We start from the raw sequence: 17,728 nt of genomic DNA, 5'->3' as shown, positions 1-17,728 counted from the left end.
GCCTGAGGCAGCTGGCTCACTCTCCCTTATCTTAGGGCTAGCTCAGCTCTGTGCACACCAGTGATTCTTGAAGTGGGCTCATGCTGCTCTTGGGATCTTTAATGAAGATGATTGCATGCTACTGACAGAACGGCATTTCCTTCAAATTTGTTTCCTGCTTGGCAGGGGGTTGAACTCGATGGCCCTTGTGGTCTCTTCCAACTCTATGATTCTATGATTCTATGAAATACCTTGCTCAGCAATGATCGAACAGAGAACCAATATTGGTGTACTTGCTCTGGAGAGCCAGCAATAGCCACACCTGTTGAAAGGGGAGGAGCTTGAAACTCTTCAGAACATGTCAAATTTTGTTTACTCAAAGCAGATATGCTTGTTGGCCGAGATTATTCATGGCCAAATGATAGGCAATACTTGCATGAGATATGGTAATTGGTTCCCGGAATCAACTAGGTAAGTAGAGTCTCCTGTCCGTGGGTGGCACATGTTTGGATTATCCATGGCTTCCACTTCTGAGGTGCCCTTGCTACCACAATGAAACTCTCATTACTCAAAGCAAAAGCAAACCACACACATAGTTTGGGAACGTATGGAAAGTATCAGCTGAACCAAGCTTCTTGATAACAGATCTTTATTGTTGATCCAATATAACTTGTATAAAAAAACAAGCCTTTCTGCTTTTGGATATGGAACAGAAAAGGTTGTATGGATTTATTCCAGCAACCGTCATAGCAAATCTAAATCAATGTACCTGTTAATAAAATAGTTCATCAGGAGAAACATTTAGTCCACATCAAAAACAATACCTATTTATCTTGGCACACATTTTCTCTCTCCCTTTCTTATGTTGACTTGGGCGTTTCAGGTTTACATGAAGCAAAGGGAAGGGTGTCATCAGTAATAACACTATTAAGGGTTTGATTTTAGATGCAGGCCTGATTATTGTTGTTAAACAAGGGCTTACAAGCTTGCATCTTTGCAAAGGGTAGAACTTCCGCCTGACAGATGTTGCTCTGCTTAATCTCAGGGCAAGGAACCTTCTATTAACCTAACGCTTACTCCCACCTGTCATGAACAATCAACAATTTAATGCTGAGTGCTTGCTGCCTGCCTATAGTGACGCTCTTCACAGACCAAAAAAAAATCGAATTATAGTGTAGACATTTGTTATGAGAGCAAGACGGAGTTTAAAAGAACTAGGTGACTGATCCGTTGAGCTGCTGAATTCCATCACTGTTTCGTTAACTTCAGGGAATGCTGGAATTATTTGCCTTCCTGGCATGCCACATTGCGGAAGAATATGGACTTTCTGTAGCCCACTTTCCTGACTCTGAAAGGGAGATGGCAGCAGTGATGCATTCTCTTGCCTAGGAGGGTGTAAAAAGTGAATTCATTTTGGCAGTAAGCGCAACACTACCTAGATATTATAAAGGAACCAGCACTCATGGGCAACATTTCTACCCAGAAACAATGCACCCAGCTACCATGACATCACAAAAGTGATAAAAGCCATAGGTTGGGCTGTGCCATAAAGTCCTAGTTAAGCGCATCCTTTGAACATACTGGGCAACCTTCATTGCTTTGTATCTACAATCTGCAACCAGCCCTGTACTATTTCCCTAGTACATTTGCACATAATATTTAGGCATAGATGTTAAATTAGATGCACAATTAATATTAGAACTTCTTAGTGTGGAGGGTGAGGAACAATCTGAAGCTGGCAAAGAATGCAGAGGGTTTCAGCCTCCCTTCCACTTGTGCAGCCTTCCAACACTCATTTTCAAATATCTCCAAATATGGAACACCATTTCTGTCTGAAGTGACTGATAGACAGGTGAGAGGGCAGTTCTTCAGAGCAGCAAACCAAGTTTACAGCCCTGTCGCTGAAGGAGGAAACCAATAAAAAGGAGAAAGAAAACACATCAAGTGGAAGACAGCCACCTTTGTGTGTTCATTTATGTCAGAAACATTTTCACTGTATTATTTATTATAAGCTGCTTTGAAGCTTCATGAGATAAGTGGAGTAAAAATAGGCAGTATGACGCCATGTTTTGCAGCCACACTGTCTTGTTTATTGTCTCTTCTTAGGTATGCTGTGACTACATTGCCCTTGAAGGATAGTTCTCAACCCGTCCAATACAGATAGTGGAACTAGCAATCTGCGGTTAAGACAGTGATGCTTATTTTCAAGTAAATATGGTGGAATTGGGCTATACAGAACTAGAATCAGACCACCACCATAATCCTTTCCAATGCCAAATGTAGTGGCCCAGTGGAGATAGACTTAAAAAATGTGTTAAAAGGCAGGGGCAAAATGGACTGACAGACAAAGATTCATCCTTTGGGATGTTTTAAAACTGCCACACGATTTGAGAGTGATTTCCCCCTGCTCTTGTTTCCATCTGAAATCTTGGCACTCCATTTTCTTTTACTTCTAATTCCACATAAATCCCTATTACTAGGGAATTTTATCTGGCATTGTAGAGTGCTTCACATTTTGCTATCTGCAGTTCTCACAACAACCATATACTGTAAAGAAGATTATAAATTTGGAGATATTGCAGATTGTGGGGTGGGCTTTCTAAAAAGAGGGTCTGCGGCTTTGGAGTCTGGCTTGCAAAAATTAAGCTACCCAGTGCTGGGTGTTGTTTTTTTTAGGAAAAGGTGCTGGAACTCACCGTGAACTCCCTTGAATGGCAATGGTGCCCACCTGAGAAGTGCCGGAACTGAGTTCTGGTGAGCTCCATCTAAAAAGCCCTGAAGCCACATAAAACAATTGTTTCAGCTGGGCTGCAGGTTGAGAGACAGAGCACGTTCCTTGCATTGCAATGGTGTTGGGTTCACTTCCTGTCATCTCCAGCTAAAGCAGTAGTGGGAGAACCTCAGGCCTGGGGCTGGATGGAGCCTGAGCAGGCCCCTCTGGTCCTCAGGGCTAGCCATGTCATATACCTCCCAGACCACACTCCTTCCTGGTGCTGCTCTATGCCCTATCCAATGCTTTTACCTGGCCCTTGAACTAAGGTAATGCCTCTTGTTTGCCTGGGTAGAAGAAGACCCAGCTAGCTGGACTGTAGCCTTCTGTACAATAGTAAGAGCTGCAGTCCTCCTCACCTTTGCCTTTGGTTCCTGCTCACTGTTGACATGTGGTCCACACAGCTTCTAGTTCCCCAGGAGGAATGTGTCCCGTCGCTGAAAGTCAGAAGACCCCAGGTTGCAGAGCTGGAAAAGAGCCAAGCCAAAGCCACTGTCAGAAAATACAAAATACGATAAACAAATTAAATGGTTGTAAAACATCTTCACCCAAGGTTATTTATTTTGTTTTTAAATCATATTGACAGATATGCTTATTCATGAAAGAGATTAATTGCGTTTTTCTCTCCTCAAAGGAAAAAGGCACCCCAGGTTGTATAAAACTCATGGACAGGAAAACAAAAGCTTCACAACTAAATCTTCAAAAATAATTTTGCATGTGCATGTATGTCCTCCATACTGCACAGAGTGCATTATTATCCCTCAATGTCCTTGTGTCATAAACCTACCAGCACCAGCATTGCAACAATTCAGGCACTGCTAGCAGTTTATTCCTGTTAGCCTAGACAAGTGTCATTATCACCTTCTGCAAATTTATTGGCTATTCTGGGCACTTTGACAGAACCACTTTCTGACATCTCCTCTTTCTGCAACTGCTCTTTATCACAACCAATGACAGCAGGGCTATCTATACAGGGAATGTGATACCTGGAGCCTCTTTCTCCTCTAGGTTTTCCTTCCTGTGTATCCTGTTTGCTTCTTACTCAGATGTCACATCTGGCTTGCTTTTTCTAAGATATTTTTAGGTGAAAAGTGGAGCGAGTCTCTCTGTGTGAATGAATCACTGTACATGTTTTTCATTTTATACAGGGGGCCATAAACATAGGAGTCACCTTCCTCTATTTGATACAGTATTGTGTATGGATGTTAAAAAAATTAAATTCCCTGTTGACTGACTATTTGTTAAAACCAAGTATATACCACTTTCCATTTCAAAAATTAGAAAGGCAGATCAGAAACAAACAACAACAAAATAATATAAGAATAAAAAACAGCTCAGTAAAACAAAGTTTAGTAGTGAAGCTCACATCATTGTTTCCCAGCCTAGACTTAAATTTGAGTAAGTGGGAGTAAAAGGACTATTATTATTATTATTATTGATTGATTGATTTTGTATATTGCCCTTCATCTGAAGATCAGGGAGTGGTTCACAACATAGAACCCAAAATACATAATAAAACAAGGAAAAAACAATAACCCCCATCCCACAAACACATTTAAAAGGGCATAGAATGTTGATCAGCCAAAGTCCTGGTTAAAGAAAAACATTTTCACCTGGCACCTAAAGATATGTAAGAAGGCGCTGGTGAACCTCTCTGTGGAGAGAAATTACAAGTGGGAAGCCACCACAGAAAAGGCCTGTTCTCATGTTGCCACCCTCCAGACCTCTCACAGTGGAGGTTCCAGGTTGGTTCATATGGGAAGAGATGGTCCTTAAGGAATTGTGGTCCTAAACCATTTAAGGCTTTATAGGTGAAAACCTCACTTTGAATGGAGCCTGGAAACTAATTGACAGCCAGTGCAGTTGGGCCAGGATCCATTGTAATATGCTCATACCACATTGCCCTGATGAACAACCTAGCCACTGAATTCTGCACCAGCTAAAGTTTCTGAATCATCTTCAGAGGATGCCCAATGTATAACATGTTGCTGTAATCTAACCTAGAGGTTATCAGAGCATAGATGACAGAAGTTAAACTATACCTGTCCAAATAGGGGTGTAGCTGAGCCACCAGCGGAAACTGATGGAAGGCACTCTGCGCCACCGATGCCACCGGAGTGAGCCTCAAGCAACAGCAGAGGATATAGAAGTACCCTTGAGCTATGTACCCACTCCTTCAGAGTGAGTGGAACCCCTCAAGAGCAGGCAACCTGCCACCCATCCAGTCTAGGGAACCACCTACAAACAGTACCTCAATCTTACCTGGATTCAGTTTGTTCCCTCTCATCCAGTACATTACCGAGCAAGACAACAATGCAGCACATCCACTGCCACACCTGCAGATGAAAAGGAGAAGTAGAGCTGCTCTTATCAAACTTGGGACTATTTTTATTTCTCATATATATATATATATATATATATATATATATATATATATATGCAGGTTTTGGTGTCTTCGGGTGTCTTCCCGTGTAAGAGTCGGGGTGTCTGTGCGACGTTTCGACGAGGTCTCACTCGTCATCTTCAGGCTGGTGCTTTCGGCTTCTTGTTACTGGAACTTTCTTGTTACTGGAAGTTCCAGTAACAAGAAGCCGAAAGCACCAGCCTGAAGATGACGAGTGAGACCTCGTCGAAACGTCGCACAGACACCCCGACTCTTACACGGGAAGACACCCGAAGACACCAAAACCTGCATATATATATATATATATATATATATATATATATATATATATATATATATATCCTTCTTCATGGAAAATTCCAGGTGGTTTACAACAATTAAATAAGAACCATGCTGTACAAGAACACACCCACCCCACCAGAAAATCCACAGTAACAAAATTAAAATACTGTGAGCTAGGTAATTACAGAAGCGAATGTTTAGAAAACACACAACACTACAATATTCACCATGTCTACTCAGAAGTTAGATTGCAGCCCAGTTCTTCAGCAAGCACCTAAAACCAGTCAACGTTTGTGCTTGCCTAACATCTAGTGCAGGTAGGGGATCTGAATGCAATTATAAATAGACTGTCAGGAGGTGTGCTTTTCTGCTCACTGTCCTTGGACAATTATTCTCACGTAACTTTTCTCTGCTTTAGGGATATGGGTGGCGCTGTGGGTTAAACCACAGAGCCTAGGACTTGCCGATCAGAAGGTTGGCGGTTCAAATCCCCCCCGATTGGGTGAGCTCCCGTTGCTCGGTCCCTGCTCCTGTCAACCTAGCAGTGTGAAAGCACGTCAAAGTGCAAGTAGGTAAATAGGTACCGCTCCAGCGGGAAGGTAAATGGTGTTTCCGGGCGCTGCTCTGGTTCTCCAGAAGTGGCTTAGTCATGCTGGCCACATGACCCGGAAGCTGTACGCCGTCTCCCTCGGCCAATAAAGCGAGATGAGCGCCACAACCCCAGAGTCGGTCACGACTGGACCTAATGGTCTGGGGTCCCTTTACCTTTATCTTTTTAACCTTTCTCTGCTTTACTCTGTCTTTTACAAAGCATACTGAGTACATGGATGATGAATATTTGGCCCTTGAATTCAGGGTTGCTATGATGTAGCATTTAGCAGAGGGATCCTTTCTTCTGTTTCTAAATGTATTTATTCTAAAGATCTCAGAGTAGCTACTGATTAAATGACCATATACAATAAAAACAGGGGAAAATACATGAACTCCATATACCCAACTTTTAAGTTGTGTGGCAGTGATATCTCAAAGTTAGGCTTCAAAAGCTTGAGTAATGAGCCACACTTGGACCTGGTGTCTAATTATCAACAGAGGTGACAAGAGGGCAGAAGTGCTGCAGCTGAGAACAGTTCCTCACAAGTCCCTGAGTAAGAAGGGACTTCACCCACAGATTTTAACTCCTGGGTAGGAACACACAGAACCCAACAGAACAGGGACTAGAACATCAATAGTAGCACCATGTGGCTGGAGGGAGAAGAACAGGACCCAGAGTTGAGGACAACACACAGAACACTTGCCATGGAAGCAAGGTTATCAAGGAATACACCTCCCTGTATCAGGGGGCAAAGAACAAAAATAATATCTGAATTATGTGCCAGCCAGTAGTGTGGTACCAATCTGGAAGCAGGCATAATACATGATAATACATAATAATGAGGGGGATCACTCCCTCCAAGGAAGGAGACACAGAAGGGCCAAAATGCAACAACTGAGCTCAGCAGCACACAATACCTTGAGTGCTGGTGTTGCTAATGTAAGTAAGTAATAACACTTTTACTTAGCAGGACTTCAGGACCTGGTTTGTCATTTTTCTCCACTGCAGCCCTACCTGTATTGAGAAAAGCTGCCCTGGTTAGGTTACGGCCTCCTGCTGCTATGGTTTAATGGCACAGGATTACTATTGGAAAGAAGGAGGCGAACAGCTACTTAACTGTGGATGGCTCTCTTCCATGCAGAAACTGCAAGGTACTTTTTAATACTAGCGAGGAATTCAAGGAAACATTCCTATGCAATGAATTAAAGAATTAAAAACAACTAGAAGACATGCTACAAAGCGACCACTAGATGGTAGTACTGCACAAAATAGTCTTACAACAATCAATGCAAGTAGATGGAGATGTCAAGCCGCTGTATTAAATTCCCTTCCATTTGGGGCACCTGACTCCTCACTGCACCCTCATCCTTCGCTGTGTCTCAGAAGAAATGTTTCCTTTGCCAAAAAAAAAAAAAAAGGTTGTTATTTGTGTATGGTTTTTTTCAATAGGACCATGCAATCTTCTGAGATGCACATCTTTCTTAAACTGGTAATACCTGGGATTTTGGTTTTTAAAGGGTGAGGCATTTTTTTCAAGCATGGACCCTTGCATGCATCTAAACAAATATATGATGGTTCCACAAGGTATTATTGAAGTTCTGGGCCACAGCTCTTCATGTGTTGTTTTCAATTTAAACTTCCTTTTGTGTAATGTTCACTAGATGTTAGCCAGCAGAATTCTCTGGAGAAGGGAGGACCCTCTGAAAGAGACTGGTGTGTGTTTGTGTCTTGGGAAGGCGCTTGGGGGGAGAGAAGGAGAAGTCTTGCTGCATAAGCAGAAATCCATTTAGGTGATATTGGATATTATTCCCCACTGTATTTAGAGTGTACAATCCAAGGAAGAAAGTAGAGTGGTACCTCGGGTTACCTACGCTTCAGGTTACATACGCTTCAGGTTACAGACTCCGCTAACCCAGAACTAGTACCTCTGGTTAAGAACTTTGCTTTAGGATGAGAACAGAAATTGTGCTCCGGCGGTGCGGCGGCGGCAGGAGGCCCATTAGCTAAAGTGATGCTTCAGGTTAAGAACAGTTTCGGGTTAAGAACGGACCTCCGGAACGAATTAAGTACTTAACCCGACGTACCACTGTATGTATTTTCTGTGGCCTACAGTAGTTACCCTGCTTCTGTGAGTTGCTATAAATATTGGCAAGCTAACAAATACTGTATCTGGCATCATTTATGCCTTTCTTAAATTATATAAAATCTCTGGATATCATGTGTGTGTGCTGCTTGCCTCCTGGGCGTAGAAAATCAGCTGATGAACTAGAGCTGGACTTCAAAGGTTCTGCTTTCCAGTGGTAAGCCTACAAAGGAACTTTGCTTCATCTGCCCAACTTTTATTATTTTATTTAAATATGTTAATCCAATACAGCAAACAAACAGAAGGCCTGTAAAAGGTTCTTCATTGCTACAGTGTGGGATAGGCTCACCTCATAAATCCTTTATCCCTTGTATACAATATTTAAGGGAGGGATCATCAACTGGAGGTCCCAGGCCAAATCTGACCATATGAGAAGCTTCGCCTCCTTCCTTGTTACCTAGAGTTAAAGAAAAGAAATTGGCAGCTATACTAACAGAACTCGATGCAAGTCCATAGTAGCCATCCAGAAAAACTAGCTACTGACCAAAGTTTTTTTAAAAAGATGTTTACACTGAAACCTAAACATTTTTACTAGAGTGTAAAAAAGCTAAAGCTAAAGGACCTCTGGATGGTTAAGTCTAGTCAAAGGCAACTATGGGGTTGTGGCACTCATTTTGATTTCAGGCCGAGGGAGATGGCGTTTGTCCACAGACAGCTTTCCATGTCATGTGGCCAGCATGACTAAATCGCTTCTGGTGCAACAGAACACTGTAACGGAAACCAGAGCGCACGGAAATGCCATTTACCTTCCCACTGCAGCGGTACCTATTTATCTACTCACACAGGTGTGCTTTCGAACTGCTAGGTTGGCAGGAGCTGGGGCAGAGCAACGGGAGCTCACCCTATCACAGGGATTTGAGCCACCAACCTTCTGATTGGCAAGGCCAAGAGGCTCAGTCAGAATGCTTAGGGTTGTACTGTTATTATTGTTATTTCAGTGATGAGGGATGGTTATCGGTGTGAGCTAGTGCTGTGTGTAATGGCAAGGATGAGACCTCATCTGTATTTTTCTCCTCTTGATCTCAGTAGTTCAGCAGGAAGGCATCACCAGCTGCCATCTATATTGGTCATCACTCTAATCTAAATTATATTTGTGTGACCATCTGCCTTTGGCCTTGAAGCAGCCAATTGCTTGGCTCGCCACTGTCGCTCTGAAGAGCAGAGGCAGCAGATGTGATAGATGATCAAATATTTGCTTTGATGGTAAATAAGAGGGTGGAGGAGACAACAAGGACTGCATATACAAGAATGCTTAGCATTGTCCAGGTGTGCTTAAACAAATAAATGTCAAAGTGGTTTGTTAACAACAGAAGTGCAGTAAACAAGAGTATTTTCATGACAAAGAGGTCTCTCATGCCATTTTTGAGAAAGCATGATATCTTTGAGAATGCATTGTCCTCTATCCATCTGCCCATATATTAACATCAGAGGAAGATAACTTTCCTGGTGGTTGCTGGAGAGGTGTGTAGTGGAAGACAACAACAATTTCTCCATGCATGCCTCTAAAGAGAGGGAATTCTAGAGTTAGGGAGCAATCTCACACCCCACCAACATATGCAAGACTTGCCAGCAAGACTGCAAGCTGCTCAGAGTAGCAGGGAAAGTTCCCCTCCTCTGGGGAGGCCTGGACAGCAGCACTTGTTTGAGGCCTTCTGGAGCCCTGAAAAGCACACCCTGTATGTTCTTTATTGTACAATCATACATTACTCTGAAGCATAGATGTGCACATGAGGTGTGTCAGCCACACTCTAATGCTCAAGCAGACCCCCCCCCTTTGTTTAACGGGGAGGGGGGATTAAGGGAAGCAGAGGGTTGCAGGAAAAATAAAAAGGCTGGAACAGATCTGCAGCTTCTGCCTGCATCTGTCTCTGGTGATTGGCTCCAGCAGCAGCAATAACTTCCTCCTCTGGAGGATTCATTCCAGCCTTTTTCTTCTGCCTGTGCCTGTCACTGTCTCGTGACTCTGTCTCCACTGGAGACTTGCTGGCCACCTTTTGCAGAGAGATCTATGGGAGTGAGGGGCTGCTTGTGTGGTGCACAAACAAGGAGAAAGAGGAGTCATCCAGCCCTTGGTCATCCTGATCTGTCCTGCTCTGGTCAACTTGGCACAGGTCTTCTTCTCTGTGGGAAAAATCTATCTTTTTTGGTTTCTTGACCACTTTTGTTGTGGTCGTCATGTTGGCTTTTTGCCTCTTTGCCTCTTCCTTGTCCTTATTTATTTGTCTTGTTGTTTCCCATACCACCACTCCCTTCTTCCTTCGTTGAAATAATCAATAAAAAATATATGGGTGCACACCACAAAGCTCTTAAGGAATAATGTCTAAAGGCAACACCCCTTTCATATTCCAGTGATAGAAATCTTACTAATGTATGCCACTAGCCTGGCTGTGAGTGCTCCAGTAAGGAAGAAAAGTACTCCCCCTGCTGGTCTCCTAATGGGTCTAAGCCTGATACTATACAGCAGTGGTTTTCAACCAGTGTGCTGTGGCACCCTGGGGTGCCTTGAATGATGGTCAGGGGTGCCGCGGGCAACACTGGCCTCTGTCCCTCTTTCCTTCCCTCCCTTCTCTGATGCCCTCTCGTGTCTCTGTCTCCCAAAGGCTTGCATAGCTGTTTGTTGCAGCAGTCCCAGCTACAAGCTCTGCAGGCAAGTGGTGCCTCTGGGGTTGGCCAGGGGGTGCTTCCCAGGCCCCTGTGGGGCAATGTGAGGAGGCACCTCTCTTTGGGCAAGGGGGGCAGCTCAGAGACCAGGGGTGGCTGAGGGAACACTCCACAAGGGACTGTGTTTGAAAAGGGGTGAAGGGCTGCCAGCTCTGCAGGCAAGGGGTGACACAACTGGGCTCCTAAGCTTCACAGGGATGCTGCAGAAAGAATGTAGTTGGTCAAGGGAGCTGTGGACTCAAAAAGGTTGAAAACCTGCTATACAGCAATGAGTTTTGCAGTAACAGCAGCAATGTCAGTGTGACCACAGTGTGTGGTGAAGTGACTAGACTACCGAAGTTAATGATGAAGCCTGCCATGTGATGTAAGGCTAATTGACTGCTTTCTCTGCCTAATTTACCTCAGGAAGCTTTTATTCTCTTTGAGTATTGTATACACACACACACACACACACACAATCGGTTGCATACACAGGAAGAGCCGCCAGCAAGTTCCTTGAAATGGGCTATTTGTGAAGGGCATCATCAGAAGTATTAACTTATGGCAAAGAACAACATTATTAACACAAAAAACCTGCTCAAGTCAGCTGTTTCCAGAAAACAAAATAAAAACAAAACAATAATATTTTACAAACAAACCAGAGCATTTGAGTGCTTTACAGATCAAAATGTTTAGGTAATTTTGAGACGTTGCCACTTGCTGTTTGAAGTAAAGAACCAATTTCCATGAAGTAAAGACATCATACTTGTGCTAAGGACAAACATCCCTGTTAGGCTGAAATCCCACTTCATTGAATGGGACTGAATCAGAATAAGCCATTCATTGGATCAGGCTGCACACAGTAACAGAGCCTTAACTGTCCTGTTATCTTTCTGTTGTTTGAACTGTGGCAGCAGTTCATACAAGTGCACCCTACTGATCTAGTTGTGTGCTCATGTACCCTTGGAGCTTGTGCACAGGTGAGCTGCTCCATGAATTCCAATAAAGGCAGCCGAAACGTATGTGTGAATTGTGGACATGTGAACCATCTCTCTGCATTTAAATGAATAGGACAGCTTTGTGGGCAGAGAACTGTGTGTGTTGCTTGATTCAGGGGACCTGTGTTTAGACTTACCCAGGAAGTCTTAATAGCAAGCAGTTGCTGTAGTATTTTTTCCAGCCTATTCCTCTAGCCCCAGCCATATCTGTTTCCTGAGTTATAGACTGCTTGACAATGAGTTATTATAAACTTGCAATCTAAAAGCCATTTCTTAGTATACATTTCAGTTTTCTGCACCCAGAATAACATCATAGAGTTTGGTGTAAGTGTAACTGTGCTTCCCATTTGTGGCATAATTGTAATTCACTGCTTTGCTGTTTGTTTACATGTGATAGGATCTTAGTCCAAAGAACTTCAGTAGCAAAGTTCATAAATAATCAGGGTACAACAATTTTAATTCATCTTCATGAGAAAAATTCTTGTTTAAGGAAGTGGGTTCTAATTTAAAATCCTGCCATTTATAAATAGGGAGCTGTTGCACAAAGGAAGCACTTTGTACATTCAGTAGAGTATCATATGATGGCAAAAGCACATGAGGGTCACCCTAAGGATTACCTCATACAGCAGTGAATGAAACACATATCTCTTAAATGAAAATTGTGTCAGGAGAAACTATCTACTTTCAGATGTTGTGGTTTATAGTCTCTGATGACTCATAAAATGCAGAGGAATTTATATGTATAGATTTATTTATCATGAGCATATTTTGGGAATCTTCAGTAATGTGAAAAGCACACCACCAGGAAGAACAGAACTGTGCACAAAATGTTTTCCTTCTGGATCAATATCAATGCATTATGGTCAGAATTATGTGTGTTGCTGCTCTTGTGGAGTAAGGAGACAATGAAGAAAAGCTCCACATTAAAATATTTCATTTTGCACCAGAGACTGAAAAATAAAATCTGAACTAAAGCAGCTATCCTCGTTTACTGGAAATACTGTGTTTACAATGATAACCTCAAATCAAGTATCACATACCACAGATTCTATTATCTCCAGCTCTAATTGCGAGATGGGAAGTACCAGGAAATGTCTCACTTAACTCAGTGACAAAACATGATTAGGACTGAGCTGTTTGTCAAATCATTGCTGAAGAAGTGGAAAATCATAACAGAAACTTGTAACACCTACCTGCATGAAATATACTCCAAAGAATGGTCAACATGACAGATGTGGAATCCTAATACACAGGAAGTACCATGAAGTGTACTTTTTAAAAGGTATTTTGACACTGCTTACTAAGAAAATATATAGTTGGTGTTGTATATGAATGCTTAAGTCCTTTTTCCATATAGTAATAACACTGCTTCTCCGTGATTATTTGCATTTTCATTAGCTGCCAGAGACTACGATTTATTAAGTATAACCTAAATTTTTAGTCATTCTGGCAGGTCCTCTTTTCTGATGTGATTTGTAATGTCAACTCTACTGCAGAATATTAGATGGCAGCAATGAGTAATAGATGAGCCTTACATTTTGCCTTGGGAGGCAAATAAAATTCAAACCACATTAGTTAAGGAGCACTGGAGCTGAACTCCTCCCCCTCCTCCCCTACCCACCCGGGTTTTGTAGTGTTTCCTGTGGCAGCTTAAAGGAAACCACAAGCACTGAAAGATCATCAACCCTGTTCTTTCATCAATGAGATACATAAGCCTCCTTTTAATGCCACACTGGCTTTCCAGAATTAATGGTATTGCCACACTGATAAGCATCCCCTCCTCCTCTCCAAGAAACCAAACACAGGAAATACACTTTAGGCCTGATCCTACAAAGCTGTAGGATGTATAAACACAGGGTCCGTCCCCCCCCCAAGCCGGAACTTGCCAGAACTCAGTTCTGCCACCTCTCAGGTGGGTGCCCATTGCCATTGTAAAAAAAACCAAGGGTGGCATTCATAATGAGTTCTGGCACCTCTTTTTCTTGAAAAATAGCACCGTATAAGCATTTGCTCAAAAAAACAGCAGATATCATGGCAAAATAATGCACCTTCCTTGTTGCTCTGTTCTCATGATACCCAACCTTAAATCCCAACACTAGCTTTCTGTCCACTCCTGGATCCAGCATAAATCCCTTGTCCTTACCTTCAAAGCTCGGGTCCTCCCCACAGCATCTAACTACTCTTATGACCCAAACCACACTTTCTTGTCACCTTTAGTCCCCCAGCTCTGCCACTTGACCATCTGCTCCCTCAAAGGACTCCCCCCCCCTTTTGTTGTTATGCTTGTAACAACCTATGTCTTGTTACCTGAACTGCAACCCTTTTTGGCCGAAGAAGCATGGTAAAAGAAAAAAAAAGCTTTAAACAAACAAACAAACAAACAAACAAACAAACAAACACATGTGTTTATCTGACCCAACATGTCTCTCTGTAATCTGGCACATAATTTTAATCTAATTAATTGCTACGAGTTTCTCCATTATCATCCTGAGACTATTAGAGGCAAGAAGGCACCCTTTAAAAAATGGAAGTCTTGTTCAAATGAGAAGAAAAGAGAAGACCAACTTTGGCAAAAGGAATGCAAGCAGACAAGAAGGAATGCATAAGAAAAAAAATCAAGGAGTGCATTGCTAAAAACAAAAAAGATAAGCATAAAAACCCCACTTTAATTACATTAGTAGGCAGTAAGAGACTGGCGAGGGAGGTGGCAGAACGCTTGGATGACAAGGGAGTCAAAGGTGATACAAGTATGGCACAAGTGTGAGAAGTGTGGGTTCAAGTGCTATGGGTCACATCCAACCTATACATTTAAAGCACTTGGCTGCCCCCAAAGAATCCTGGGGACTGTGTTTACCTCTCACAGAGCCACAGTTCCCAGAACACTTCACTACAGTTCCCAAGATTCTTTGCAGGGAGTCATGTGCTTTAAATGTATGGTGTGGATGTGACCTCCTTGTTTAGGATCAGATACCCCTCTTTCTTTTCTAGTACAGATATACACTAGGATGCCAGAGTAAGACAATTTGAGGAAGCAAAGTGATGGCCAAGACTATTTTAGGGGAGCAAGTACCGGTACTTAAATCCAAGTTCAAATAATAGAATTGTAGAGTTGGAAGGGACCCTGAGGGTCATCTAGATGGAATCTACACACATATATAAAAAAAGTTCTGAAAATGCTTTTTTAAAAAAGTTTTGTTAAAAATACAGTGGTGCCTCGCAAGACGAAATTAATTCGTTCCGCAAGTCTCTTCGTCTTGCGGTTTTTTCGTCTTGCGATGCATGGTTTCCCATAGGAATGCATTGAAAATCAATTAATGCGTTCCTAGGGAAACCGCCTTCAGACCAGGTCCGGGGACAGTCTGTCCCCGGACCTCTTCTGAAGGCTGGGGGGGGGGGACAAGGGCTTTTCTTCCCACCCCCAGCATTTTAAAAAACCCCGGGACAGCGGAGGACTTCTCCGCTGTCCGGGCGATCTTAAAATGCTGGCGGGCGGCATTTTAAAATCACCCCGGGACAGCGGAGGACTTCTCCGCTGTCCGGGGCGATTTAAAAGCCCCTGGGAAGGCAGGCAGGGGGGACGAAGACTTTCGCCCCCCCGCCCGCCTTCAGAAGGTGTTCCCGCCCCCCACCCCGCTTCGGGGCAGCGTTCCGAAGCGGGGTGGCTGGGGCAGGTGTTCCCGCCCCCCGCCCCGCTTCTGAGAAGCGATCTCCCCGCAACCGCTTGCTTCAAAAGAGGTCCGCGACCTCTTTTGAAGCAAGCGGCTGCGGAGAGAAGCGATCTCCCCGCAACCGCTTGCTTCAAAAGAGGTCCGGGATCTCTTTTGAAGCAAGCGGCTGCGGAGAGAAGCGATCTCCCCGCAACCACTTGCTTCAAAAGAGGTCCACGACCTCTTTTGAAGCAAGCGGCTGCGGAGAGAAGCGATCTCCCCGCAACCGCTTGCTTCAAAAGAGGTCCGGGACCTCTTTTGAAGCAAGCGGCTGCGGGGAGAAGCGCAGCAGCTTGCTTCAAAAGAGGTCCGGGGGCAGCGGGAAGCGCTTCCCGCTGCCCCCGGACCTCTTTTGAAGCAAGGGGCGGTGGGGTGAAGCGATCTCCCCACCGCCCCTTGCTTCAAAAGAGAAGACCCGCTGTCCCCGGGGCAAGCTTCGTTTTGCGAAGCAAGCCCATAGGGAAATTCGTCTTGCGAGGCAACTCGAAAACGAAAAAACCTTTCGTTTTGCGAGTTTTTCGTCTCGCGAGGCGTTCGTCTTGCGGGGTACCACTGTACATTGAATTTTCTATAAAGCTCACCATCTCCATCTAGTGTCACATTGTATATCACACTTAAAACACACTTAAAATGTTTTATTTGCAGCTGTATAGCTGAGTCTAGTCTAATCCATTGCAATGCAAGCATCACAACACACAGTCTCCCATCCAATTTGAAACCATACTGGACACTGCTTGGCTTTGCAAATGTGCTAGCAGTTTCATTGCTGCTAGTTGTATGAACATACCTTAACATACCGTGACTGAAAGCTAGGAACTTAAAATGGTAGTGGGAAATACTGTTCAGGGTGCATCTAGTACCCATCAGCACCATCACCAAGGCACAGAGATGTCATGGGGCACCTCCTGGGCCAATGCCTCATTTCAGAAGGTAGGGTTGCCCATACGTCGGCAGCAGTGTCTGGGCGGAAATCGATAAAATGTCCAGGAAAAATCAGATGTATGGCAGCCCAACAGCAGTGCTGTTGTTCGATAAAAATAGCTCAACAACTTTTCTGCCCAGATTTTCACTGTTTGAAATATGGCAACCCTTCAGAAAGTGACGGCCAGTTCAATTTTCAGTCAATGCTGCTTATTAGAGTGGCACCCCTTGCTCAGCTGATGTATTTATGTTGTTAGGGTACTGACTGTTTACATATTAAACTGGATTTAAATGAACTAATGTGAATTGTTTTAGTGCTTCTTGTTCTGGGATTTTTTGAATTATGGTGTTGGAGGAGACTCTTGAGAGTCCCATGGACTGCAAGAAGATCAAACCTATCTATTCTTAAGAAAACCAGCCCTGAGTGCTCACTGGAAGGACAGATCGTGAAGCTGAGGCTCCAATACTCTGGCCACCTCATGAGAAGAGAAGATTCCCTGGAAAGGACTCTGATGTTGGGAAAGATTGAGGGCACAAGGAGAAGGGGACGACAGAGGAAGAGATGGTTGGACAGTGTTCTCGAAGCTACCAGCAAGAGTTTGACCAAACTGTGGGAGGCAGTGGAAGACAGGAGTGCCTGGCGTGCTCTGGTCCATGGGGTCATGAAGTGTCGGACACAACTAAACGACTAAACAACAACAAGTTCTGGGACTGTGCAGACAATGATGAGCACATTCGAATACAATCATACCTCGGGTTGAAGTAGCTTCAGGATAAGTATTTTCGGGTTGCGTGCTGTGGCAACCTGGAAGTAACGGAGTGCGTTACTTCCAGGTTTCGCCACTCGTGCATGTGCAAACGGTCAAAATTACATCACGTGCATGCGCAGAAGCAGCAAATTGCGATCCGCGGGTTGCGTTCGCTTCTGGATGCGAACAGGGCTCCGGAACGGATCCCGTTCGCATCCAGAGGAACCACTGTTAAGTAAACAATATAAAATAATGCTTGGTCTGGCCCTGCCCAGGGCACCCATTCCTCAAATATTTGCCAGGTGTTATCACTTTGCTTCACCTCTCATAGGCAGGCATTTTGACAGAAGACCTGGCAGTAAGACTCCCTCCCCCAAGTTACTCCAAGAGTGCAGAACACTGAGGAATATTTGTTGTTTTATCTTAAAAGAACAACAGAGTCTTACCACAAGACCCTTGTTGCTTTTGCTGCGCCAGGCTTCGGAGGGGCTACTCTTTGCCCTCCAACAAAAGACCAAAGGCAAAACTTTTCTCTAGGTTGGG

The 17,728-nt window shown here is 43.8% G+C and overlaps 1 protein-coding gene across 4 annotated transcripts; it reads right to left on the bottom strand.

Moving 5' to 3' along the window:
• Nucleotides 1–611: 611 nt before the first annotated feature.
• Nucleotides 612–17,720, bottom strand: LOC309525268 (uncharacterized protein). 4 transcript variants are annotated; one of them, XR_014216125.1, is made up of 5 exons: nucleotides 8,460–8,981; nucleotides 7,306–7,422; nucleotides 5,012–5,085; nucleotides 3,109–3,241; nucleotides 612–1,880 (listed from the first exon to the last, which is right to left on the bottom strand). XR_014216125.1 is itself a non-coding variant. In XM_082210808.1 (5 exons), the coding sequence occupies exons 2-5, from the start codon at nucleotides 8,462–8,464 to the stop codon at nucleotides 1,124–1,126; spliced, it is 453 nt and encodes a 150-aa protein (XP_082066934.1). In that variant the 5' UTR covers nucleotides 8,465–8,567; nucleotides 17,632–17,720; the 3' UTR covers nucleotides 612–1,123. The 4 variants fall into 4 exon arrangements, 2 of the variants coding, with proteins under 2 accessions (XP_082066934.1, XP_082066935.1); XM_082210808.1 differs by lacking the exon at nucleotides 7,306–7,422 and adding an exon at nucleotides 17,632–17,720 and having other exon boundaries at nucleotides 612–1,364; nucleotides 8,460–8,567; XR_014216124.1 differs by lacking the exons at nucleotides 7,306–7,422; nucleotides 8,460–8,981 and adding an exon at nucleotides 17,632–17,720.
• Between the last annotated feature and the right edge of the window lie 8 nt (nucleotides 17,721–17,728).

This window comes from Podarcis vaucheri (assembly GCF_965113315.1).
Source record: "Podarcis vaucheri genome assembly, chromosome: 2".
Classification (NCBI taxonomy): Eukaryota; Metazoa; Chordata; class Lepidosauria; order Squamata; family Lacertidae; genus Podarcis; species Podarcis vaucheri.
Note: the sequence above shows the minus strand (reverse complement) of the source record. Positions and strands in the feature narration are given on the sequence as shown.